Genomic DNA, 26,114 nt, shown 5'->3' with positions numbered 1-26,114 from the left:
TTATCTTAATCCTTGTCTTAACTTAGCTTATTTACAAGATTTTTTCGTGAAATTATATGCAGTGACATATGATTTTGATTCAGCTATTATACAAGATGGTTGGTGGGTATTGTTTTGGGGGAAGGGGTATTACAAGCCTTAAAGAACACATTTCAATGCCTAAATTGTCTAGCCCTGCATGAGCCTCCACACAAGTATAGGTAAGAGTAGGTGTGCATTGGGGGGATGTAGGAATTAATCTCTCATCTCACTTTATTTAAACTAAGCCTGAATAAGATTACTTTGGTAATATAAGTCAATTTCTGGTTTGATGGGAATACTGATTTTTTGGCTTGATAAACATAAAAGGATGTCTGATATATATGCTTAAACTAAGTGTTCAGGCCCATTCAAACCTTTCTTTGACCTCCAGTTAAACAACAATTAACTGAAATCTAGGTCAATCAGGAATTATGCTTCAGTGTATCAATATACCAAAACACAAAACAATATCTGGTAAATTTTTAGTTCACAATATAATCCAGCTTGGATGAAGGTGAATATATCACTTCATATTTTTTATGCTCTTTTATAATTCAGTATTCACTTCTAAATTTGCCATTATTTTCAATTCTGATATAGCAGATCATTTTATGAGCATTGAAAAATGCTGGCAGGGGGGGGGGGATTGGAGCCAATTTTCTTAAGTCTAGTGAAAATGGCAGTGAAAAATGAGCCATATGGTACTATAAAAGCAAATGTATACCAAAGAAAACTGATTTGTTTCCATGGATGCTTTAATTATGAAGGCCTATCTTAGTTTGACAAGATTTTTGAAAATGCTAAATTTCTGGTGGGTGAGGTTAAACTGGGATATGGGGAGGCCCTATTGCAAGTTATTCCCCTGCATGTATGGTATTGCATGGGTAAAATTTCATTCCTACAAACTGGAAATCCTCCTGTTGAACATGCTCCCTTGACATTCCCTGATAGTTTTAGCTTATTACCCTTTGTTGTTCTTGAGATGTTTCAAATATACCCTTTGGCCATCCTAATGCACAAAATGATTTTTGACCTATTTCAACACCATCCTCAGCATTCCTTGAAAGTTTCACCTTAGATCCCTTAGCTGTTCCTGAGAAGCATCATCTTAATACCCTTAACAATCCTTGAGATGTTGTAGACACACCAACTTTACAAGATATATGACTTTTGCTTGTAAAGTCAGTCACTCTTTTAATTAAAAAAAAACTTAATCTGAAGAAAATGTATTCTAAATGTATTCTCCCCCCACTACTACTATTCTGGTTTCTCCCCCCTGCTCTTGAAAATTTTCAATGGGCGCCTTGTAGCCTTCTTTATATTATTTATAAATGAACTAGAAATTTCATAAAAGAAAGTAATATTTCCTAATCAGAATTAAATACCAACATTAAAACTTAAACAAACAGAAATCATTCTGTATATGAAAGGATGCTTCCTATTCTCATCCCTCACTCTTAACACTGAAGTTTAATTGTGCTTCTTTGCTTGAGAAATTGTTCTTAAAGAATTGGGACAAAGTCGCTTTAGCTTAAAGAGCAGAGAGGGGGAAAGGACTGGGGAGGAGACAAACACCCTCATTTATGGAGTAATTTTTGCTTATTTCAGGTTTTAATATTGCTCTTTACTTTTATTTCAGAAGCCAAATTTATTTTAATAGTTGGTCACTCCAGAAGGAATTCTGAAAACTACCATAAATAATTATTCAATACAAACCTAGGTATATTCCTAAAGTACTTCTCTTAATTTAGTCCCTACTTAGTGATAACCCAAATTACATCTATTTTTACATATTTTTTTTCAAGAATCATTTGAACTGATATTTCTGTTTACAATTCTATGGCTCACAGTCAGACAAAACTAAATTTTATGCAGTTTGAACCCCAAAAATCTATAATGAAAGAACTGACGACAGATCACGAGATCAGTTAAATTTTAAATATATAATTAGTTCTATATCTAAGACCATCAGGGGGAAGGGATAAACCATCAAAACAACCATAATATTTAGAAATGGCAGAAAGTAAGGAATCTGACGGAACTACTTTTATTTGTACAGCATGTTTCAGGAAATTCCTGATAGTGAATAATTTGGTCCATATAAACTGGAACCAATAAACTTGTGTTTTCATTTTATAAAACTATGTTGACTTAAAAATTTTGAAAAACATAAGAAACAAATTATCAAATTAATAAAATATAATGAGTGCTTACCATTATTTGTTAAGACTTCCAGCCACAGTGCTGTTCTTTTTGTAAATGTCCCCATTGTTGTTTAGCATTTTGAAGATCCATGGTTCTAAGTTATTATCATTTTCTACTCTTAGTTTGTCCACTGGTTAGAGGCAAAATATTCTTTTGTAGCTTAGTCCATGGATATACAAACATCTGAGGTTGTATGAAATTTGTACAAATTATTGTCATGTATATATATATATATATATATATATATATATATATATATATATATACTACTACTAACAACTCACCACAGCCCCAAGCCGCCTGAGGCCAACACAGCTACGCACACTCCTCCATCCCAACCTATTCAAAGCTCCCTCTTAATACCATCCCAGGAAGTTCCCATTTCCTTTCAATTTTTTTTATGCCATCCTCCCACCCAACCCCCAACCGCGGACAACCTGCTTTCCGTTTAGCCCTAGATGGTTGACAGAAAAGAGGAATCTTCAGGGATCAGTTATCCTTCATCTGCAAAACGTGCCCTAGCCATCTCAACCTTTCTCTCATTATAGCCCTTAGAAAGCGGGATCGAACCACACTTTTCGTACAGTCTGGTGTTCGAAATACGCTCAGTCAACAAGGTACCCCGAACAATTAGTAGGTAATTTTTCTGGAAAATATCTAGTAAATCTTCATTGGCTTTTTGGAGTGCACATGCTTCAGAACCATATCTGAACATTGTCATCACTATAGCTTCCAAAATTCTAATCTTGGTTTGTAGACTTATCTTCCTATTCTTCCAATTTTTTTTTAACTGTGAAAAAACACCCTGAGCTTTGGGTACTGCTCCCACCATCTTAATACTACCAAGGTAAGTGAAGTTGTCCACCTGATTAATCTTTTCGTTACCCAGTGTTACCGTTTCATCTTCACTTATTCCTAGCCTTAGTGACTTAAGTCTTCTTAACATTAATTTTTAAACTTATTCTAGCTCCCTAACCTCACAAAACCTCTAAAAGCTCATTCATTTTACTACACATTTTCATCTAGGATGATTTAATCATCAACATAATCTAAGTCCAGGAGATTTTTCCTCCCCATTTGATTTCGTGATCTCCCATTGCCTCTTCCGTGCTCCTTAAAACAAAATCCATCAAAATGATCCATATAAATGGAGATATAACACGACCCTGCCTAACTCCTGATTTAACACGAAACCAGCTGCTAACCTCATTTCCTGCCTTAACTGCAGTAGTGTTATTCTCGTACATAGCACTTTTCACTTTAATTTATTTGTATGGTATACCATACAAACATAAGCTCTTTGCTAAAGCTCTTCTAACAACAGAGCTAATCACTTTAATGTATTTGCCTGGTATACCATACAAGGATAAGATCTTCGCTAGAACTATTCCATCAGCAAATTCGAACGCTGCTCATAATCTATAAAACTGAGGACCAAAGGTGTTTGACAACTCAGGTACTTTTTAATTATTAACCTAAGAGTAAAAATTTGATCGACACATCCTCTATCTTCTCTAAAATTGCACTGTTCTCCTCTTATAACTTTGTCTACAGCATCTCTTGATCTAAAAGGCATTATGTTACTAAATAATTTGATGTCTACTGAGACCAGACTAATGCCTCGATAATTACCACACTCACTTTTATCACCTTTCTTTAGTACATATGTATATATATATATATATATATATATATATATATATATATATATATATATATATATATATATATATATATATATATATATATATATTGACAAAAAGTCAAACTTTGGCGAAAAGAGTGAAGGACGAAAGCACCTCCTTACATACGTAAAGAAATTCAGTGGGTTTTCAGTTTCAAAGCTGCTCTTATTTTCAGTTGGAAACAGCAGATATAACCTTAGTAAACAGCAGTTGTGTAAACAGCAGAATAAAGTAGCACTTTTTTTATATAGTAACTAAATAAATGCAAAAAGCACATATATCGGAAAATACAGATTAACTTTAATCGATAAAATTCTAGTTAATTGACTTCTTGCTATCTCAGAAAGGGTTTAGGTTAGGAAAATGAAACTTTCAGGGATGAATCTACAGACTAAAGTATGTCCCGGGAAGGTATTTCGAAGCAACTACCTCCACTTCTTCTTATGTTATATTATGTTAATATTATGTTATGTATTAATATATTATGTTATATTATGTTAATATCATGTTACTACGATGAGGCAACCCATAGTAGATAGATTATCTAGGAAGAAGTTTTTCAGCCCGAAAACACTCGTCAAAACAGACCAAGTCCAGAATAATCATCCATTTATCAGAATCCCTCGCAAATGCTGTGTCGTTTACTAGGCTATAATTTCCTCGAGAGGGGTGCCACTCCTCAAGTGGGAATAGCTCCGAAAAGTAGATGAAGATTTACTAGTTATTTTCCAGAGAAATTGCCCATGGATTCTTCTGGGTACCTGGCTGACTGACCGTATTTCAAACAGTAGATTGTACACAAAATGTGGTTCAATCTCGCTTTCTAGGGTTATTATGAAAAGAAGGTTGAGATGGCTAGGGCACTTTCTGTGCCAAAGATTATCCTTTTCGGCCAACCGTCTAGGGCTAAAAGGAAAGCAGGTTGTCCTCGTCTGAGGTGGGAGGATATCATAAAGAAAGATTTAAAGGAAATGGCAACTTCCTGTGAGGGTCTAAAGAGGGAGGCTTTGTATAGATTGGGATGGAGTAGGAGCGTGCGTAGCTGTGTTGGCCTCAGGCGGCTTGGTGCTGTGGTGAGTTATTAGTAGTATCGCCGCATGAATATGGTTCAAAATCACCTTCAGTGATCTGTGATGGGTGTGCTGCTAAATTGATTTTGTGATAAATTTGTCCTGCTTCTTTGAAGCTGAAAACATTACGTCTATTTTTTTGTTTGATCATCGCTAAATGAGTGAAGCTAATAAAACGTTAAGTGAAGCTAGCGCACTACTTGTTTGTGGAACTCATTAGAGAGTAAGGGATGTCCTTTAACAGGCCGAACAAAATTCATTTGGGAATTGTTGATGCAGGAATGCAATTTGACTAATCAGGCCGCAGCCCCCAAGCAAATCATCTTTGTTGGCTACTTTTCCTGTCAGATAATGGATAACTCCACAGTGAACTTCTCAGTACTTGTGCACATAATAGTACGCACTCGAGAAGTAAAGTTAGGTCAATCCTAATAAAATATACCAAAATATAATGCTTTAGATAGAAATTTGGGCTACATATGTGCACATTAGGGTGGGGGGATGAATTGTAGCGGTTCTGCATACAAAATGTGTTAGCTACAATTATTCTTCATGTTATGAAGTAAGAATTGTTTTCTAACTTCACGCTGTTCCAAATACTTTATCCACACCCCTTCTCTAATGTGCAAATGTATAACCCAAATTCTATAAGTACAATGTTTTCTGTCACCCGTCTCTTGTTTTCGACGGAGCGTAAGCTAATTGTCTCTAAATACAGACAGATAAAACCGGTTTGTTCTCGAGTGTACCATTATGTGCACAAGTACTTTTTTTCTTCTGCACTTTCATTTTTGACTCGCTCTGATTCTTGCTGTCCTTTGACAGCACAATTCTTTGCTTTTCACCGTCATTTTTGACACTCTCGATTCTTGCTTAAGTGTTTCTGCTAACCCTACAAGCTGTTGCTTGTAATTTTCTCTGTTGATTATCTTCTAACTGCATATTTCTTTGTTCTCACGGCTGTATATCTTCTAAAGTTCTAGCCACACATTTCTGTGTTCACCATTTTTATTTTGATTCGTTCTGATCCTCATTCTCGCATGTCTTTTAACCGCATAGTTTTTTTTTTTTGGTTCTTCATTTTCGTTGTTGAGTCGTTGTGATTCTCGCTGCCACTTATCTTTTAACAGCATATTTCTATATTCTTCAATTTCGTTTTTGACTTGTTCTATTTGTCGGTTTCGCTAATATTTGAACTACATATCTTTTCGATCTTTATTTTCGTTTATTATTGCTTCAGACATTTTTTCAGTGCCTTTTGCCTTAGTAGCTTGGATTGATCGTTTCCTTTTTGATGGTCTAGGTTGTTCATTTTGAGTTGTTGTCCTCTTCCGCTCTTTTTTGTACTCATTTTGTACTAAAGTAAATTTACGTCTGTGTCCCTTAAATATTATGAAACTGCTGAAAATGCCTTTTTAAATTTATATCACCGAATATGGGAACATTAATTATATATTTCTAAAAAAAATTTCTGCAAATGCTTCTAAAACGGTTTTAAAATCTATTTCCCTTGTGTCTTAGCTGCTGATCAACACGGTCACTAAAGTATTTAGTCTGTCCTGATTTATTGTTGATGTCACTTAGTTTTTTTTTTAATTGGTTTTAGTCTAGTAAGTGATCTCTCTCCGGAAGCAACGCTTACTCGAATTCACAATTTCAAAAATCAATTGTTCATTTTGATGGTGGCGTGAGGCTCTTTCAAAAGCTATATTCCAATCGCCCTTTTTCCGGCCCTGTCCGCAATTTTGAATTTTGAAACACTATGTAGATGTTGCAATTACATTTTTTTAAGCCTTTCCCTGGCGCGTCGTCTCCTTGAATCGATCCTTATGCATGTTTCCACGCAAGTTGGAGATAGTTTTGCTCAGTTGACAGCTGGAAGTGCTTACTCTAGGATCCCCCAGAAAGTTTGTTGACATTAAGATTGGATAATTGAGCATAAACACCTTTTGAAAAACTCAAATAAAAGTTTTCAATTGTCGGTTCAGAATGGGGCTAATGACTTGGTTTTGGAAATTTTGGCAAGTATAATGTTATTGCATTTATATATTGTAGTCCATTGAGGGGGGCAGCGAGGAGTCGGGTCACCCCGGCTCTTCGCCGGGATTTTTCAATCGCCGAATGTTGTGATTTTTCAATTTGTTTTGTTTTTAGTTTTTAAACGTTCCTCTTGAAGAAAATTCACCCCTCCCAGAGTGTGCACTTAGCATACTAAAAGGGCACGCCTGCACACAGGGGACGCCCACAAAATGCTGAAATGGCGCCACACTCTCGCATTTCTGGGAAAGAAATTCGTCAAAAATAGTATATCAGGATCAGGGATTAAATTCGGTGTCTTCGTTAATTTTATAAGAAACAAATCATAACACGCTATATGCATGACCTTCTTCCAGGAGCCGACGCCGATTTCTGTTTTTCGTATTTGGGGTATTAGAATTATTCTAGGATCCCCCAGAAAGTTAATTGACACTAACATTGGATAATTGAGCATAAACACCTTTTGAAAAACTCAAATGAAAGTTTTCAATTGTCGGTTCATAACGGGGGTGTTGAATTGGTTTTGGAAATTCTGGTAAGTATAATGTTATTACATTTATGCATCATAGCGTGTTAATGGGGATAGGGAGGTGTTGGGTCCTCCTAGAATGTAGGGAAATTTCAATTTATGTTATTTCAGTTTTCAAATGTTCCTTTAAGAAAAATGTACCCCTCCCAGAGTGTGTACTGAGCATACTAAAAGGCACACTGCGCACAGGGGGTGCCCACAAAATGCTGAAAAGGGTGCTCATACTCTCCCTCACACTTCTGGAAAAAAATCATCAAAAATAGTAAATCACGACTAGGGATTGAATTCGGCGTCTTCATTAAATTATATTAAACAAATCATAACACGTCACATACGTGACTTCCTTCGAGGAGCCGACACCGATTTTTATTTTCGTATTGGGGGAATTAGAATTTTTGAAAATACAAGAAGAAACTCTTCGTCTTTCATGTAAATCGTAGTTTCAATCATACCTGACTAAGAAAATAATGCGGAAATACGAAAGTAGTGACAACTGTAGAAGGGTTACCTGAATAAAATCGAAACCATATTATTTAACACCAAACACAAATCCTATTATTTAATATAGTTATTTAACACCATTTTTGGGTAGGGAATTAATATTGTTCTTCTATTTTTTCTTGGGTCTTTGTGTCCTCTAAGCCCAAGTACTGGGGATTCAAGTTTCAAGCATTTGGTCCCTTTCTCAGTCTCTTTATTTAGAGGGCAGTGCCCCTCAAATATTTTTTTAAACGGGACTTACGTCTGTCAGTTTACCTCAGGCAGTGTAATGCGCTGCCTAAATAAAGAGCGAAGTCAGTTCTTTTTATTTTTTTACCCTCTCTTTTTTTCAACAAGGGATTTCGTTTGGAAAGAGTTGTACTAAAAATGTTAAGAAGCGGCTTATTCGATCGGAAGTTAAAAGTTTTAGTTCCCTTTTCTAGAGTGAATAGTGATTGGAGGACAAGAAAAACTTCGATGCCCTTTATTCTCCTAAAGACCACCGATAAAAATTCTGAGATAGCCATTTTGCTCAGCATAGTTAAAAAATCAAATAACTATGCCTCTGGTAATGACTCCCCACACACTCCTTGGGGAAGGGCTGTAAGTTAACCAATTTGCCTCTTGTTTCCATATTGTATTTGCTATTGGGAAGGGGGAACATGTTTGACCCTAGGTGTCCAAAAACGCAAAAGGGTTTTAAATTGAAGCTTTCAGGGGATATTGAGAGGAGTGTTAGACTATCTAATTACTGCTACTACTGAAGCTAATTGTCTTAAGGTGAAACTTCCTGATAATTTTCGGGGGATGCTGGACTAAATCACACTATTTGTATACATGTTACCAAAAGAGTGTCTCATCAGCACCCCCTGGAACGGCTTAGAGAAATAAGTTTAAACTTTGCGGACGTGTTGGGGGGTAATTTAAGCTAATCAAAAGGCACTGTTTTCATATTACTACTGCTTCTACTGCTAATATACTACTTCTACAGGTCAGGAAAAGGTCGGGAATAGAATTAGGTGTTAAGTCGAAACTCAGGTAAACTTGAGAGGGATAAAAGTTAAATAAAAATGAATTATGTGTATCCAGATTGTCAACAGGTTTGTTGTGCAATATTCCTGGAATAACTAAGGGTATTACGTTGGATCCTTAGGGTCTGGTTGTTGGGATGTTAAGCTAAATTAAAAGACACTATGTGTATCTAGTTTTATTCATGGGCATGTCTGAGCTATCAGAGGAACGGCTAACAGTTTTAAGCTAAAATGGTCAGGGCTTGTTGAGTGGAAAGTTCAGCTAAATCAAAATAAACTATTTGCATTCAAAGTTGTCAAAAGGATGTATCTGTGTTATCTCAGGAAAAGCTGAGGAAATTCATTTGTATCTTTCAGGGCTTTTGGAGGGGGATATTTGATTAATATTTGCCTATACTCAAGGTTATAATATGATTGTGTTTAGAATCTTGGCGGATCTATAGAACCCGTAGGATTATGCAAGTTTTTCACCCGTATATTTGAATATTCTCTCTATGTTGCTGAATTTCCTCCAACATTTAAAAGACAAGCCGAAATCTGGATTTTTATAGAGATTAAATTTAAAAAAAAAACAAGTCTTTTCCACTGAAAGTAAGGAGCGACATTAAAACTTAAGACGAACAGAAATTATTCCGTATATGAAAGGGGTTGTCCCCTCCTCAATGCCCCGCTCTTTACGCTAGAGTTCTTTACTGTTTTAAAAAGTAGAACTGTGACAAAGAGCCAAACTTTAGCGTAACTTTGAGGACAGGACAGCCCGTTTCATATACGGAATAATTTCTGTTCGTTTTATGATTTAGTGTCGCTCCATACTTTCAGTTGAAAAGGCTTGTTTTTTTTAATTTAATTTCTGAACGTTTTTGAATTAATGCATGTTTTGATTTTGGCTCACCGCACATGAATAATTAAAACGAAATTTGCATATTAATTTTTTGGCTAAATGGATTTCTTATAGTTTTGATCGAACGATTTTGATAAAAAAAGGGTCGGGGAGGAGGCCTAGTTGCCCTCCGATTTGTGGTTACTTAAAAAGGCAGCTAGAACTTTTTGTTTTTTTACGAACATTTTTATTAGTAATAAATATACGTAACTTACGTAACGAGCTTCTATATTTGTATATTTTTATTACGTATATGAGGGGGTTCGCTCCCTCGTCTCTACCTCGCTCTTTACACTAAAGCTTGAATTTTGTCCCAACTCTTCAAGAATGGCCCCTGAATCACAAAGGCCGTATAATCAATAATTGAAATTACTAAAAATACTGTGGTGAAAAGAGCGAGGTATTGAGGAGGAGACGGACCCCAGCGCATATGTATTAATTTCTGTTCGTTTTAAGTTTTAACGCTGCTCGTTACTTCCAGTTGAAAAAAAATTCTTTATTTGACTCATTTTTTTTAATAATGTCAGAAAATCCTGCGCCCCCTTCATGGAAATAATCTTCCCTCATAATAAATTTCTCCATGGAAAGATCCTCCCACGTAACCTAAAATTCAACAACGTAGCAACATAAAATTCTGAGATGGCCATTTTATTCAGCATAGTCGAAAGACCTAATGACTATGTCTTAGCGGTTGATTTAATCCCCGAATTTAAGCTTTAGTGTAAAGAACTAGGTATTGACGAGGAGGCGAACCCCCTCATAAACGTAATAAAGACATACGAATATAGAAGTTGGTTACGTAAGTTAATTCGTAAGTTACGTATATTTTTTTTACTAATAAAAACATTTCATAAAAATTAAAAGTTATATTTGCCCTTTAAGTAACCAAAAAATCGGAGGGCAAATAGGCCTCCTCCACCGTTCCTTTTTTCTCAAAATCGTCCAATCAAAACTATGAGAAAGCATGCAAATTTCGTTTTAATTTTTCATGTGCGGAGAGCCAAAACATGCATTAATTCGAAAACGTTCAGAAACTAAATAAAAAAAACAGGTTTTTTTCGACTAAAAGTAAAGAGTGACATTAAAACTTAAAACAAAGGCGTTACTCCCTATAGGAAAGGGGTTGTTCCCTCCTCAATGCCCCGCTCTTTACGCTAGAGTTTTTTACTGTTTTAAAAAGTAGAGTTGAGAGAAAGAGCAAAATTCTAGCGTAAAGAGCGGGACATTGAGGGAGGAAAATCCCCTTTCATGTACGGAGTAACTTCTGTTCGTTTTAAGTTTTAATGTTGCTCCTTACTTTTAGTAAAAAAAAACTTTTTTTTATTTAATGTCAATTAAAAACGAACCGAAATGAAATTAAAAATAGTTTCCACGAAAAATATTACACCAAATATAAACCAAATATAAGCAGAAATAAAGTTTGTTTTATATTTAAAAATTTTAATAATATCTGTTGTTGAACCTAACTAAATTAAACCAGTATCACGGAAATGTCGGGAAAGATAAAGCAGAAATTTAAGATACCGTTAATAGTCGGTCTCAATCCGTTCTAAATCACTTAATAAGAATATTTCTTACAACTGAGCAGTATTTATAGGTTATACCCAACTGTAAATAAATGATAAGTCTTTTAAAATTCCCGTGCCCCATGAACCCTCAGTATTTGATTGAATGTTTATGTCATATTTCTTATATGTTTAAGCTGCGTTTAATTACTATGCGTATTTGATTATTACTTTTTGTCTAAGAGCAAATCAACCTCTTATATTTAAACAAAAAAAAAACAAGTTTTTTTTAAATGAAAGTAAGGAGCGACAATAAAACTTAAAACAAACAGAAATTACTCCGTATATGAAAGGAGCTTTTCCTTCTCAACGCCCCGCTCTTTACGCTAAAGTTTGACTCTTTCTCTTAACTCCACATTTAAAACAGTAAAAAAACTTTAGCGTAAAGAGTGGGGCGTTGAGGAGGAAAAGCCCCTTTCAAATACGGAGTAATTTCTGTTCGTTTTAAGTTTTAATGTCGCTCCTTACTTTCATTTAAAAAAACTTGTTTTTTTTTTGTTTAATTTCTGGACGTTTTTGAATTAATGCATTTTTGATCTTGGCTCTCCGCGCATAAACAATTAAAACTAAATTTGCATATTTATTTTTTTGGGCTAACTGGCTTTTTCATAGTTTTAATCGGAAGATTTTGAGAAAAAAGGAGCGAGAGAGGAGGCCTAGTTGCCCTCCAATTTTTTGATTACTTAAAAAGGCAACTATAACTTTTAATTTTTTACGAACGTTTTCATAAGTAAAAAATATACATAACTTACGAATTAACTTACGTAGCGAAATTCTATATTCGTATGTTTTTATTGCGTATATGAGGGGGCTCATCCCTCGTCGATACCTCGCTCTTTACACTAAAGCTTAAATTTTGTCCCAGTTCCTTAAGAATGACCACTGAATCACAAAGGCCGTAGAATAAATAGTTGAAATTACTAAAAATACTTTAGCGTAAAGAGCAAGGCATTAAGAGGAGGTAAACCCCTCATATGCGTAATAATTTCCGTTCGAGAAAAAAAAGGAGCGAGAGAGGAGGCCTAGTTGCCCTCCAATTTTTTGATTACTTAAAAAAGGCAACTATAACTTTTAATTTTTACGAACGTTTTCATAAGTAAAAAATATACATAACTTACGAATTAACTTACGTAGCGAAATTCTATATTCGTATGTTTTTTTTGCGTATATGAGGGGGCTCACCCCTCGTCGATACCTCGCTCTTTACACTAAAGCTTAAATTTTGTCCCAATTCCTTAAAAATGACCACTGAATCACAAAGGCCGTAGAATAAATAGTTGAAATTACTAAAAATACTTCAGCGTAAAGAGCGAGGCATTAAGAGGAGGTAAACCCCTTATATGCGTAATAATTTCTGTTCGTTTTAAGTTTTAATGCTGTTCCTCACTTTCAGTAGAAAGAACTTTTCATATTTATTTTTTCATTGTTTTTTTTAAATAATGCTAGAAAATCCTGCGCCCCCTCCATTGAAAGTCTCTTCCCCCATGAGAAGTTCCTCCATGGAAAGATCCTCCCACGTAACCCCCCTCAAATCTCCCCCCAAACCAAAAAAATCCCCCTGAAAACGTCTGTACACTTCCAAGTAACCATTACTATATGTAAACACAGGTCAAAGTTTGTAAATTGCAGCCCCTCCCACGGGGACTGCGGGGGAGTAAGTCGTCCCCAAAGACATAGTTATTAAGTTTTTCGACTATGGTGAATAAATGGCTATCTCAAAATTTTGATCCGGTGACTTTAGGGAAAAATGAGCGTGGGAGGGGGCCTAGGTGCCCTCCAATTTTTGGTCACTTAAAAAGGGCACTAGAACTTTTAATTTCCGTTATAATGAGCCCTTTCGCGACATTCTAGGACCAATGAGTGGATACGATCACCCCTGGGAAAAAAAACAAACAAGAAATCAAATAAACACGCATCCGTGATTTGTCTTTTGGCAAAAAATGCGAAATTCCACATTTTTGTAGATAGGGGCTTGAAACTTCCATTACTAGGTTCTCTGATACGTTGAATCTGATGGTGTGATTTTTGTTAAGATCGTATGACTTTTAGGGGGTATTTCCCCCTATTTTCTAAAATGAGGCAAATTTTCTCAGGCTCGTAACTTTTGACGGGTAAGACTAATCTTGACCAAAGTCACATTTAAAATCAGCATTAAAATGCGATTCTTTTGATGTAACTATTGGCATCAAAATTCCATTTTTAGAGTTTTGGTTACTATTGAGCCGGGTCGCTCATTGAGCCGGGTTGCATCAGCTTTGATCCACCCTCTTCTTTCCCCATATTCTACCCCTATGTGCAAGTGCTATATGACTCGGATTTGTTTCTACTTATTACAATGGTTTCATGGAAACGAACCTCATTTCTCACCTTAAAGGCGTACGTCATTTCAAGTGTATGTTTATTAGCATGGGTCAAGTTGTGTAGCACGAACATCTGTCTCTGTTCTCCTTTGACGGGTTGTGAATAAATGATGTTGATTAGCTAGCGAGCTCCATTTAAAAAAATGAAAGCAGCCTGGAATATGAAAAATTTCTAAGCAAAAATAAATGAAAAATTTCTAAGCAAAAAAAAAAAGAAAAATTTCTAAGCCGGTTGTGAAATTAAAGAAATGTATTCTGTCCATCGTTCGTGTGCAAAACTTTACAACTTCGTGTTGGGGTTGTGTTCAGATTTGAGTCCTCGTTCAGTTAAGATTTTTCTAAATTGGGAACTGGCATTGAGATCGACTGGACTCGTAAAAAAGTAACAAAAATGAATATAAAAGTTTTTTTTTATATGTGTTTTTGGTTTTTTTGTACCCCCTTCCCCTTGATGAAATACTTTTGTAAACTCTCCACCCCCTCCCAAGATAAATCCTGGATATGGCCCTGAGGGCATATTGTGTTTGTCTAGGAAACACCACCGTCATAAATATAATTTGCTTCCATTATCATTAACAGCCGAAAAAATTTAAGCTAATACAATTTTAAGCCCCCCTCCCGTTTTTTTTTTTTTTTTTTTTTTTTTTTTTAGTTCAAGTAGTAAACAACGGACCATAGGGAACCAGGCTACGTAGTCACTCAAATGCGACATCATAACACCTACCTTTCTGACTTTTCAGAAACAGTGTGTAAGTCACTTATGGATGCCAGGAATTTTGCTGAAGGTTCATTCAGAATGAGATTTTACTGAAACCGAGGTATTGCTACAGCTAATTTAAGCCAATCATAATTATTCATAGCAAGATTAGCAGCACCTCCTTCACGCACAAATCGTTTTTCCAACTCATTCATCCCTTTCTTTGTATCAAAGTATAACAATTGTTGATTTTAAACTATTTGTCTTCTGATTTTTTTTTGTCGTTTGATTTAATCCTTTTTTCTTTTTTGTAAGCACAAGCGCCATTTAGTTTTATGACTACGAAAGATTGTGCAAATAAAACCTATTCTATTCTATTCTATTCTATTCTATAAATCCTATTAAATATCTGATTGGCTAGTGGGGTCATTTTAACAGCTAAGCCGACTTTTGACGTTCGACCTTTTTAGAACTACGATCAAAACTTGGGATGACTTGATTGCTGTAGTCAACTACTGTTGTTGGGGATTCAAACGCACTGTACACGTGTTTTCCATTGTAACCTTGTTTTTTCATCCTGGCATATTGTTTGTTGAATTTTAAGTACACTAATTGTGTAACTTAAAAAGCTTATTTCCCCAAAGATCATTATAATTCATCTCGTTTCTTACGATTACGAACAGTGTTATGAAATTTTTCATTGTCAAATTTGAGACATGTAAAGTTGTCGATGCAGCTATACGTACATAGAAAGATAAGGGGGTAGTCCCTATTTCCAGAGTTGTGTACAAGACTATCACCCTTCCATGAAAAATGAAGGCATTGTTTCTGTGTTCTTTACCCCCCCACTCCAAAATTATGGACCAATCTCTCCCCCCACCCTGTGGCACGGGTGTGTGCACCTTTTTTATCGGTATTTAGGAGATCATTTAATCATACCAGCAACAGCTAGTTGATGGGCAAATGTTGCTCAATTTCTCCAGCTCTGGTTATGAATTAACTGCTTCTAAATTTCCATTCTTCCATACTAATAAAATCTCAGCTATGGTCAGCCATATTTGTTCAATCGCTTCTTGCTGATACCTATTTATCTGGTGTCGTGTTAATTATCCACTCGAGTGTTTTTATGGCATTTGGTATTAACCAAGTGACATATAGCGATCGTAAATTCTGTCTGTCTGTCTGTCAGTCTGTCTGTCCCGGTTTTGCTACTTCAGGCACTTCCAGGCAAGCTAGGACAGTGAAACTTGGCAGGCGTATCAGGGATCGGACCAGATTAAATTAGAAATAGTCGTTTAGAAATAGTCGAGTGGGGGGCCGGTTAATTCGGAAAAAATAGAAAAAATGAGGTATTTGAGGGAATGAAAAATGAGGGAATTGAGGGGGGGAACCTAAAATCTTGGAAAACGCTTAGAGTGGAGGGATCGGGATGAAACTTGGTGGGAAAAATAAGCACAAGTCCTAGATACGTGATTGACATAACCGGGATGGATCCGCTCTCTTTGGGGGAGTTGGGGGAGGGGGGTTAATTCTGAACAAATTAGAAAAATGAGGTATTTTTAACTTACGAAGGATTGATCGGATCTTAATGAAATTCGAAGTTTGGAAGGATATCGTGTCTCAGAGATCTTATTTGAAATTCCGACTGGATCCGGTGACATTGGGAGGATTTGAAGGGAGGACCTAAAATCTTGGCAAACGCTTAGAGTGGAGGGATCGGGATGAAATTTGGTGGGAAAAATAAGCACGAGTCTTAGATGCGTGATTGATATAACCGGGACGGATACGCTCTCTTTGGGTGAGTGAGGGGAGGGTTATTTCTGAAAAATTAGAAAAATGAGGTATTTTTAACCTACGAAGGAGTGATCGGATCTTAATGAAATTTGAAGTTTGGAAGGATATCTTGCCTCAGAGCTCTTATTTTAAATTTCGAATGGATCCGGTGATATTGGGGGGAATTGAGGGGGAACCTAAAATCTTGGAAAACGCTTAGAGTGGAGGGAACGGGATGAAACTTGGTGGGAAAAATAAGCACAAGTCCTAGATACGTGATTGACATTACTGGGACGGATCCGCTCTCTTTTGGGGTGTGGGGGGAGGGTTAATTCTGAAAAATGAGGTATTTTTAACTTACGAAGGAGTGATCGGATCTTAATGAAATTTAAAGTTTGGAAGGATATCGTGTCTCAGGGCTCTTACTTGAAATTCCGACTGGATCCGGTGCTATTGGGGGGAATTGAGGGGGGAACCTAAAATCTTGGAAAACGCTTAGAGTGGAGGGATCGGGATGAAACTTGATGGGAAAAATCAGCACAAGTCCTAGATAAGTGACTGACATAACCGGGACGGATCCGCTCTCTTTGGGGGAGGTGCGGGGGGATTAATTCTGAAAAAATTAGAAAAATGAGGCATTTTTAACTTACGAAGGAGTAGGATCCGATCAGTAGGGTGATCGGATCTCAATGAAGCTTGATATATAGAATAATCTTACGTCTCAGATGCTCCATTTTCGGTTCGAATCGGATCCGGGGACACAGAGGGTTGGAGGGGGGAAACAGAAATCTTGGGAAACGCTTAGAGTGGAGATATAGGGATGAAACTTGATGGGAAGAATAAGCACAAGTTATAGATACGAGATTGACATAATTGGTACGGATCCGTTCTCTTTGGGGGAGCTGGGGGTTGTTAATTCGGAAAAGTTAAAAAAATTGAGGTATTTTTAACTTAAGAACGGGTGACCGGATCTTAATGAAATTTGATATTTAGAAGGAACTCGTGTCTCAGAGCTTTTATTTCAAATTCTGACCAGATCTGTTGGCATTGGGGAGCTGGAGGGGGAAGCCAGAAATCTTGGAAAATGCTTATAAATGTCGTAGATACGTGACCGACGTAACCGGATTGGATCCGCTCTCTTTGGGGGAGTTAGATGGTGGGGTTCAGTGCTTTGGCGAGTTTGGTGCTTCTGAACATGCTAGGACGATGAAAATTGGTAGGCGTGTCAGGGAGCTGTACAAATTGATTTGATAAAGTCGTTTTCCTCGATTCGAACATCTGCGGGGCTGAAGGGAGAGGAAAAAGTAAAAAAATTGAGGTATTTTTAACTTGCGAGTGGGTGATCGGATCTTAATGAATTTTGATATTTAGAAGGACCTCGTGACTCAGAGCTCTTGTTTTAAATCCCGACCGGCATTAAACCTCTTGATTTTCCTTTTAAAGCAATCTGTTGATTCTTAGAATTTTGTTAGAGCTCATACCATATGAGCTCTTGGCTCTTCCGACCTCGTCATAAGTGTCATATGAGCTCTTGTTTGTTTTTTTTTGTTGTTTTTACCCCATCTTTAGGGTGGTTGACTATCCTTTTGTTTGAGGGCCCTCACACTTCTAGTTTTGTGGTAGCGCAGTAGTTTGATTTCTGCATAAAAATACGGGACCCGGGGATTGATCTCAGCAGTCACAAGGTGGTGACAGGCTTGCTACCTGTTCGTGTATTAACGACCTGACAGTTGACATGTCGACAATTGTCGACTTCGTATGCGTCATCAATGGCTCTAGAGCCGTTATTCCCAACCTTGGGTACAGACCCGCCGGGGAGGCATGGCAATGTTTTGGTTCGTTATGTGCAGGACGTGTGCCGTTCGGCTGACTATACTCTAGAGCCTTAAATTTCAAAAAAAGAAATTGTGTGAATAACGTCAAATTCATTTAAAGAGCAAAAAGATATGTGGTACTATTGCAATGATATCATGCATTGTATTAAAGGTACTGCATACAGACAAAAAAATTCGTTAGTGTAAAATATACCTTTCGAACAACTAAAAAAACAAAAAGTTTTTTCGCCTTTTAAGATTCGTTTAGGTGAATACGCATAAAATGTTAATTAGAAAATTTAAATATCATGAGAAGGGCATCAGGATTTTGCTCATGGCCCAAATTTGGGAAATGACCAAAAATCGGTTGGGAACCAGTGTTCCTGAGGATCTTTATCCTTTAAGACTTTAGCAGCCATACTTACATACTAATGTATCAAACATATGAAAAAGCCTTCGGCTGTTTTTAGCTGGAACCTAGTTAGGAGCGAACCAGCGAACCGCATTTTTGAAGATATCGCTCCTAACTAAGAGTTATGTGTATGCCATTCTGAATAATGGCTCTACGTCCAAAAATTTTTTATTTTTTTTTTGTTTTTGTTAAAAATTGCTTCTTACTTTAATCTCATCACTTTTGACTCTTAAAAAAGGTGCTGTAACTTTCAATTCTCAATCGATTTACTTTGTCATACCAATTGAAATGCCTTTTTCCAGTTGATGTTTCTAAGATAAAGAAGAATGATGTCATAGTCATTTCTAAATATGGATCACGCTGTAAAGGCCATGCCGCCACATAGAAAAGTTGCTTTCTCCAGGCTAATTCATCGTCACCGTTTTGAGAACAAAGAATTGGAACGCCTTTTCCAAAGATATGTTTGTCGCCTCCAGCAGGTATGTGAAATTCAATATCATAATTATTCATGAGATAAGAGGAAAGAAACACGATCAAACTTATATCATAAACGGTTTATGTACGTCTTGATTTTACTTTTTCCGTGTTTCTGAAATGAAAATTTTTATTATTAATTTTTTTTTGTAATATTTTTATTTATTTATTTTTTATTTATTATTTTTTTTTATATTTTTTTATTATTTTTATTTATTATCTAATTATTTTTTTTATTACTATTTTTTATTATTAATTTTCAGCATCGCTTTCTATTATTTGATAATCTAGTAGCTACAAGAGAAAGCTGTGTCACGAATCCTATTAGTAATTTTTCTGAGAGGAGGACCTCGAGAATAAGAACTGGTCAATATCCTCCTAACCAAGTTTAATGTTAGGCCTTTTGATGATGCCCCAGAAGATTATGGACCAAGAGACGCTAGAACTCCACATAATATAGAATTCTGTCATGAAATCTGATAGATAAAATGGAAGCAAAAGAACATCGTTGTTTTTCAAACATTGGAAAAAAAATTTAGTTGGATGATATTCGATGAACGTTTAAAATCTTTGAGCGTTTTTGCTTTAACACTGTAAAATATAGCCTGGAGGCTCTGGTTCATGAGTGATCTGCACTATGTTTAATGGTGCAGCATACACCATGGTAAAAAAACAGTTCCCGTGCTTGAAGGGGCTTAGGAATAAGAAGACGAGAGTAGTCCTGTAGCCATGGTTTATATTTGGCCTACAGGGTGCTAGTACCCAAGAGAGACTAGTGGCTCGGGTCCGTAAAATATATTTTCAAATGAAATTTGAGAAACGGAACAAAAGGAATGGCAAAACAATCTCCTTGCTTTGATTTAAACTAAATAAAAATTCGTTCTTGTTGTAGGATTTCAGAGTTACTTCACTGATTGTTTTGAATCCTGGAACGATTCGACTTCAATTCCGAAAATTATTGAATCCTAGAAGCTCATTGGCCTTTTGGGTTCTTGTTCAAAGGAAGTATTTGCCCCATGGTTAATCCCTCGCGATTCCTTGGCTCTTTCCTTGTCTCTATTAGTGTTTTTGTTTATCAAGTCATTGGGGTGGTAAATTGGCTGTCATTCGCCCCTAATGTCCTTCAAATGGGCCCTCACAACTCACTATGATATTCCTGTGCCCTGTTAGTGGCGAAGAAAAAACGAGCCAAGAATAATAAAAGAAAGATTTCAAGGTGAGGGGCTATAACTTTCCTGTGTGGAATAGTCGATAATGGCAATTCTAATGGTGTACTTTTCATTTCGATCCGACACCATTTTCGAGTATTTTCAGATCATATTTCGAAACTCCGTTAATAATTTTTCCCCAATAAACTTGTACCATTAAGATCAATAGAAATCATAGCTACTATTCCTAAATTAGCTTGAATTGACAATTCTTTCTCACTTGAAAGTTAAAAAAAAAGTTTTTAAATTTTTGGTTACTATGGGTCATTGGTCCTTCTTTACTAGGTTGCCCGTACTCGGGCAACCATGATGGAAAGTGGAAATCGGATGATCATTCTTGTTTCTGGAAAATTCCAGCGGAGATGTATGGAGATATAGTTAAATAGTTTACCAAACCTAAAGAAATGGTAAGAAATATCTTACTTGGTGTCCGTTGAAGTTTCAATAGTACGTATGGGACTTATTCGTTTTTTGGGCTCCGATTTCTTGGCGAAAATTGGCCTCGTTTCGTTATTTTCTAAATCGCTCTTATCTCCACGAAAGTCTTCACAGTAATTGCTATTTACTGTTTGCTTCACAATCGCTACTTAATTAAAAATAGGCTACTTCAAGAAGGTGCCAGTGATGCTAACAGGCGTCTGAAGGGCTTGGCCAATTCAAGATTTTCTTGCTGAAAGCTATATGTAACTACTGTATCAACGTGCGTAAGTCCACACAACTGAAGTTCCGGCTGGGAATGAGAGGTTCAATTTTTTTTTGGGGGGGAGGGGGTATTAAAGGCTCAGAAATTTGAAACACTACTTTTCTCAATTTTATTTCGGATAGTCATTTGGAAGCTCTGATCGAAAGTGATTTCAGACCAGGCCTCGGTGAGACCCCCCCCCCCCAGGTGTAGGTAGATTTATAAGAATTACTACGTACCTCACTGTGCCACCATAAATGAGGTTGTGCTACTCCTAGGAATTTATTTTTAGAAAACGGTGTTAGATCCCAAACTATGGTTAAGGTTATGCCCTTATTGATAGCATTCAGTGATGATACCAAACCCAAAATTAAAATAAAGTCATTACAGGACTGAAGAGACTACGTTTAATAACAACATGTATTTTTCATCCCACCTTTGGGGATCGTCTCCAATTCTTAGTAGAAAAAACACTGTCAGCAATGCAACAAGTTGTTATCAGATCAAGAGAAAACCTAACAAACAATATTTTCGACACATCAAATAACAAATAAAGGATTGATATGACTTGTTTATAGTTGAGAATCCCTCCTGAGATTTTGGTTATACGGTCTCAGACCTTCAGTGAAATCAGTTTGATAAACTAGTGCTTAATTTTAAAAATCTTAAAAATTAAGATTATTTCTGGGTCATCCATCTCGATCACATAAGGTTCTCCTGGTCTATGAGCTGGAAGTAAATTTTTCATTTAAAAGACAAATTCTTTCCAAGTCAACCGCCAAAGCATACATGTTGTACACAAAATCTAATGGGAAATACGGCTGTCAACCAAAACAATATACGGTGTCAAACCTTCAGCGAAATCAGTATAAACTAGTGCGTTCGATCTGATTGACGAGTTTTTATGGCACTTGATATTAACCAAGTGACATATAGCAATTGCAAATTCTGTCGGTCTGTCTTTCGGTCCCGGTTTTGCTACCTTAGGCACTTCCAGGTAAGCTAGAACGATGCAATTTGGCAGGCGTATCAGGGACCAGACCAGATTAAATTAGAAATAGTCTTTTTCCCGATTTGACCGTCTGGGGGGGGAGTGGGGGGCTGGTTAATTCGGAAAAAATAGAAAAAATGAAGTATTTTTAACTTACGAACGGTTGATCAGATCTTAATGAAATTTGATGTCTGGAAGGATATCGTGTGTCAGAGCTCTTATTTTAAATTCCGACCGGATCTGGTGACATTGGGGGGGGGAGAGTGGAGGGATCGGGATGAAACTTGACGGGAAAAATAAGCGCAAGTCCTAGATACGTAATTGATATAACCGGAATGGATCTGCTCTCTTTGGTGCAGTTGGGGGGGGGGGTTGTTAATTCTGAAAAAATTAGAAAAAATGAGGTATTTTTAACTTAAGAACGAGTGATCGGATCTCAATGAAATTTGATATTTAGAAGGATATCGTGTCTCAAAACTCTTATTTTGAATCCCGACCGGATCTGGTTGACATTGGGGGGGACCTAAAATCATGGAAAACGCTTAGAGTGGAGGTATCGGGTTGAGACTTGGTGGGAAAATCCGAAGTCTTAGATATATGATTGACATAATTGGAACGGATCCGCTCTATTTGGGGGAATTGGGGGGGGGGGTGGGTTAATTTTGAAAAATTAGAAAAAATGACGTATTTTTAACTTACGAAGGAGTGATCGGATCTTCATGAACTTCCTATTTAGAAGGACCTCGTAACTCAGATCTCTTATTTTAAATTTCAACCGGATCCAGCGTCATTGGTGGAGGGGGGGCGGAAATCTTAGAAAATACTTAAAGCGGAGAGATCATGATGAAACTGGATGGGAAGAATAAAAACAAGCCTAAGATACGTGAATGACATAACCCGACCGGATCCGCTCTTTGGTGGAGTCAGGGGGGGGGGGGTAATTCGGAAAAATGAGGTATTTGCAACTTATGAACGGGTGATCAGATCTTAATGAAATTTGATGTTTAGAAGGATCGTATGCTTTAGAGCTCTTATTTTAAATTCCGACCACATCCTGTGACATTGGGGGGAGTTGGAGGGGGAAACCGGAATTCTTGGAAAACCTGAAAATTGGGGTATTTTATCTTACGAATAGGTGGTCGGATCTTAATGAAACTTGATATATCGAAGGATCTTATGTCTCAGATGCTCCATTTTCGACTCGAATTGGATCCGGGGACATAGGGGGTTGGAGCAGGGGAACAGTAATGTTGGAAAACGCTTAGATTGGAGAGATCGGGATGAAACTTCATGGGAAGAATAAGCACAAGTTCTAGATACGTGATTGACATAATTGGAACGGATCCGTTCTCTTTGGGGGAGCTGGAGGGTGTTAATTTGGAAAAATTAGAAAAATTGAGGTATTTTTAACTTAAGAACGTGTGACCTTATCTTAATGAAATTTGATATTTAGAAGGAATTCATGTCTTAGAGCTCGTATTTCAAATCTCGACCAGATCTGTTGACATTGGGGGGATTTGGAGGGGGAAATCAGAAATTTTGGAAAACGCTTAGAGTGAAGGAATCTGGATGAAGCTTGGTGGATAGAATAAGCAAATGTCGTAGATACGTGATTGACGTAACCGTACTGGATTCGCTCTCTTTGGGGAAGTTGGGGGGAGGGGTTCAGCGCTTTGGCGATTTTGGTGCTTCTGGACGTGCTAAGACAATGAAAATTGAAAATGAGGTATTTACAAATTACGAGTGGGTGATCGGATCTTAATGAATTTTGATATTTAGAAGGACATTGTGGCTCATAGCTCTTATTTTGAATCCCAACCGGCATTAAGCCTCCGATTTTTCTTTTAAATCAATCTATTGATTCTTAGAGTTTTGTTAGAGCTCATACCATATGAGCTCTTGGCTTTTAGCCCTTCTGGCCTCGTCACAAGTGCCATATAAGCTCTTAGCTCTTGTTTTTTTATAGAGTAAATTGAGCTCATAGAGTTATTTGCTGACAAATAATCTGGGAAAGTTCTTGTGAATTTCTAAATGCCTTTCTAAATGACTCACGTTCGGTGAACCATATCAAACAAAAGCAAAGAAGGTTTGTCGATAAGATGAAATATAGCGCAATATGTTACGCTTTACACACTAAATTGATAACGTGGTTCTTCTGAATAAACATGTGCCTTATACTTATTTAAAGGCTGTTAGACATGCAATCTGAAGCTAAGAATAAATATTTGCTCTTCTCATTCTTTCAATGCCGTTTCTTGAATTTACGTGTGGGGGGAGGTTTTTACTGATAATTTAATTCATCTTTTAAATTAAGCTGATCCAAAATGTTTTTATTTGAGCATCAGATCCCACTCTTTAGACAAATTTCCTGATCCCTTTGAAGCTTTGAGTGATGTGTTGGTTACATTTTATAGATACCACCTTCAAAACTTTGGTTATTCTCTCGTGTATATATTCATTTCGTATTATGGGAGTCGAATGTTTTTTTTTTTTACTTTTCAATAATCATTACTATTTCAAAGTTTCAGCCATTTGATGGTCTTATCCATATTTTTGTTCTAGATGATTGTTTTTGTTTCATTTTGGTCTCAATTTTCATGTAATTCATTTCTCCACTTTTGTCTTGTTGTATGTACTGGGTTAAACTAAAGTGCTATGTACGAATATACACATTCCAGACTTCCTAAAGACAATCCAAACAAGTATAGTTAATATTTTTTTTTGAGGTTTCAACGTCAAACCACGTAATTAACCTAATTCTGCGCAGTTACCAGTATGCTTTTTCAAATATGGGTTAATAGCAAGAAACTGCAAGGGAATTCCTTTTTTCCATTCAACACCACATAATTTTCTTAAAAGCCAATTTCGTCAAATCCATTAAAAAAAAAAAAAAAAAAAAAAAAAAAAAAAAAAAAAAAAAAAAAAAAAAAAAAAAAAAGCTTAAGAAGGCTACTCATTTTCAATCGTATTAAATTAAAAATCAGTTATACATTTTCTTTTTAAAATTTGTCCTCTCCTGGTTTTGCTGCAACTCGATTCTGAATGGTTCCGTTTCGGCATTTTTTTCTTCCCTTCTTCTGAAATATAACTTGTGGAAAGATTATACCGAAAACTGAACACAAAAAACATGTACTTGTGAACCAAAACAAAAGATAGAATACAGACTTGGATTTAAACGTAGTCAGCACTATTGGACTGAAAGTAAAGTTCAGATGCCACTGCAATCTCAAGATGCTTATCTAGCACAATATTTATGCATATACGTGTCATGGTATCGTAAACAAAATTGCAGAAGACTCAACAATTGAAAAATGATTTGTCGTAACCAAGAATAACAACCTACACCATGTCTCATAGAAACGAAGCTACATATTTCGAAAAAAAGTTGTCTGATATTTATTTTTTCTTATAGTGCTTTGATAATGAAAGGACTGAATTATCTGCATTTCCTGAAACATAGCAGTATCAATCAAACAGTCGTGTGACCAAATGCTTATATTTTTTGCTCTTTATTCTGAACCCAGACCACGCAGACCCTTCGGTTAATTGTTGGAGGAGAATAGGGTTCGCAAGGAATGATGGAGACCCTAAAGTAGAAGGGGGTTGTCTGCGTCGCCTGGTCCTTTTTTTCAGCAATCATTCAGAGAAACTTCGATTGATATTTTTTTTTGCCGCTTCTCCATCCTGAGTATTTAATTCCTTGTCCACTATAACATTGTTTCGCGGACAGATTGAAGAGCCTGCTTTGCTCCGCGTTCGGAATAGCTCTGCATTCCGGGCTGGGACCACGCAGACCCTTCAATTAAGTGTCGGAGGAGAACAGGGTCATTGGCCACTCCTCTATCCTATATATCCTTTTTCAGCCCAAACACAACCCATGGTCTTTCCAAATCCCACTGAACCTGGATTTGGTATTCTCATTGACAAGGTTGCTTTTTAATCGATAACACTTTTCACCGATTGGGTGTCTTTTGTATTGTAATAAGTTTCAAACAGTTCGTGGTAACGAACTGTAGTAAGGGGCGACCTGGATCAATAGTAACCAAAACTCTAAAAGACGGAATTTTTATAACAATAGTTACATCAAAAGAATTGCATTTTAATGCTGATTTTAAATACATAATTTCTATTAAGTTTAGACTCACCCATCAAAAGTTACGAGCATGACAAAATTTGCCTTATTTTAGAAAACAGGGGAAA

General features: G+C 36.5%; 1 protein-coding gene across 4 annotated transcripts in view; it reads left to right on the top strand.

Moving 5' to 3' along the window:
* Window positions 1-26,114, top strand: part of LOC136031823 (Ca(2+)/calmodulin-responsive adenylate cyclase-like) — a 191,284-nt gene that overhangs the window by 3,393 nt on the left and 161,777 nt on the right. For 3 of the 4 annotated variants that reach the window (XM_065711646.1, XM_065711644.1, XM_065711642.1), the window contains exon 2: window positions 18,862-19,038. In XM_065711646.1, coding sequence (XP_065567718.1) covers window positions 18,910-19,038 — 129 coding nt within the window. In that variant the 5' untranslated portion in view covers window positions 18,862-18,909. Of the gene's footprint in view, window positions 1-6,825; window positions 7,003-18,861; window positions 19,039-26,114 lie in introns of those variants that run through there. The other variant, XM_065711643.1, reaches the window with a different exon arrangement.

The sequence above is a fragment of the Artemia franciscana genome, chromosome 10 (genome assembly GCF_032884065.1).
Source record: "Artemia franciscana chromosome 10, ASM3288406v1, whole genome shotgun sequence".
Taxonomy (NCBI): domain Eukaryota; kingdom Metazoa; phylum Arthropoda; class Branchiopoda; order Anostraca; family Artemiidae; genus Artemia; species Artemia franciscana.
Note: the sequence above shows the minus strand (reverse complement) of the source record. Positions and strands in the feature narration are given on the sequence as shown.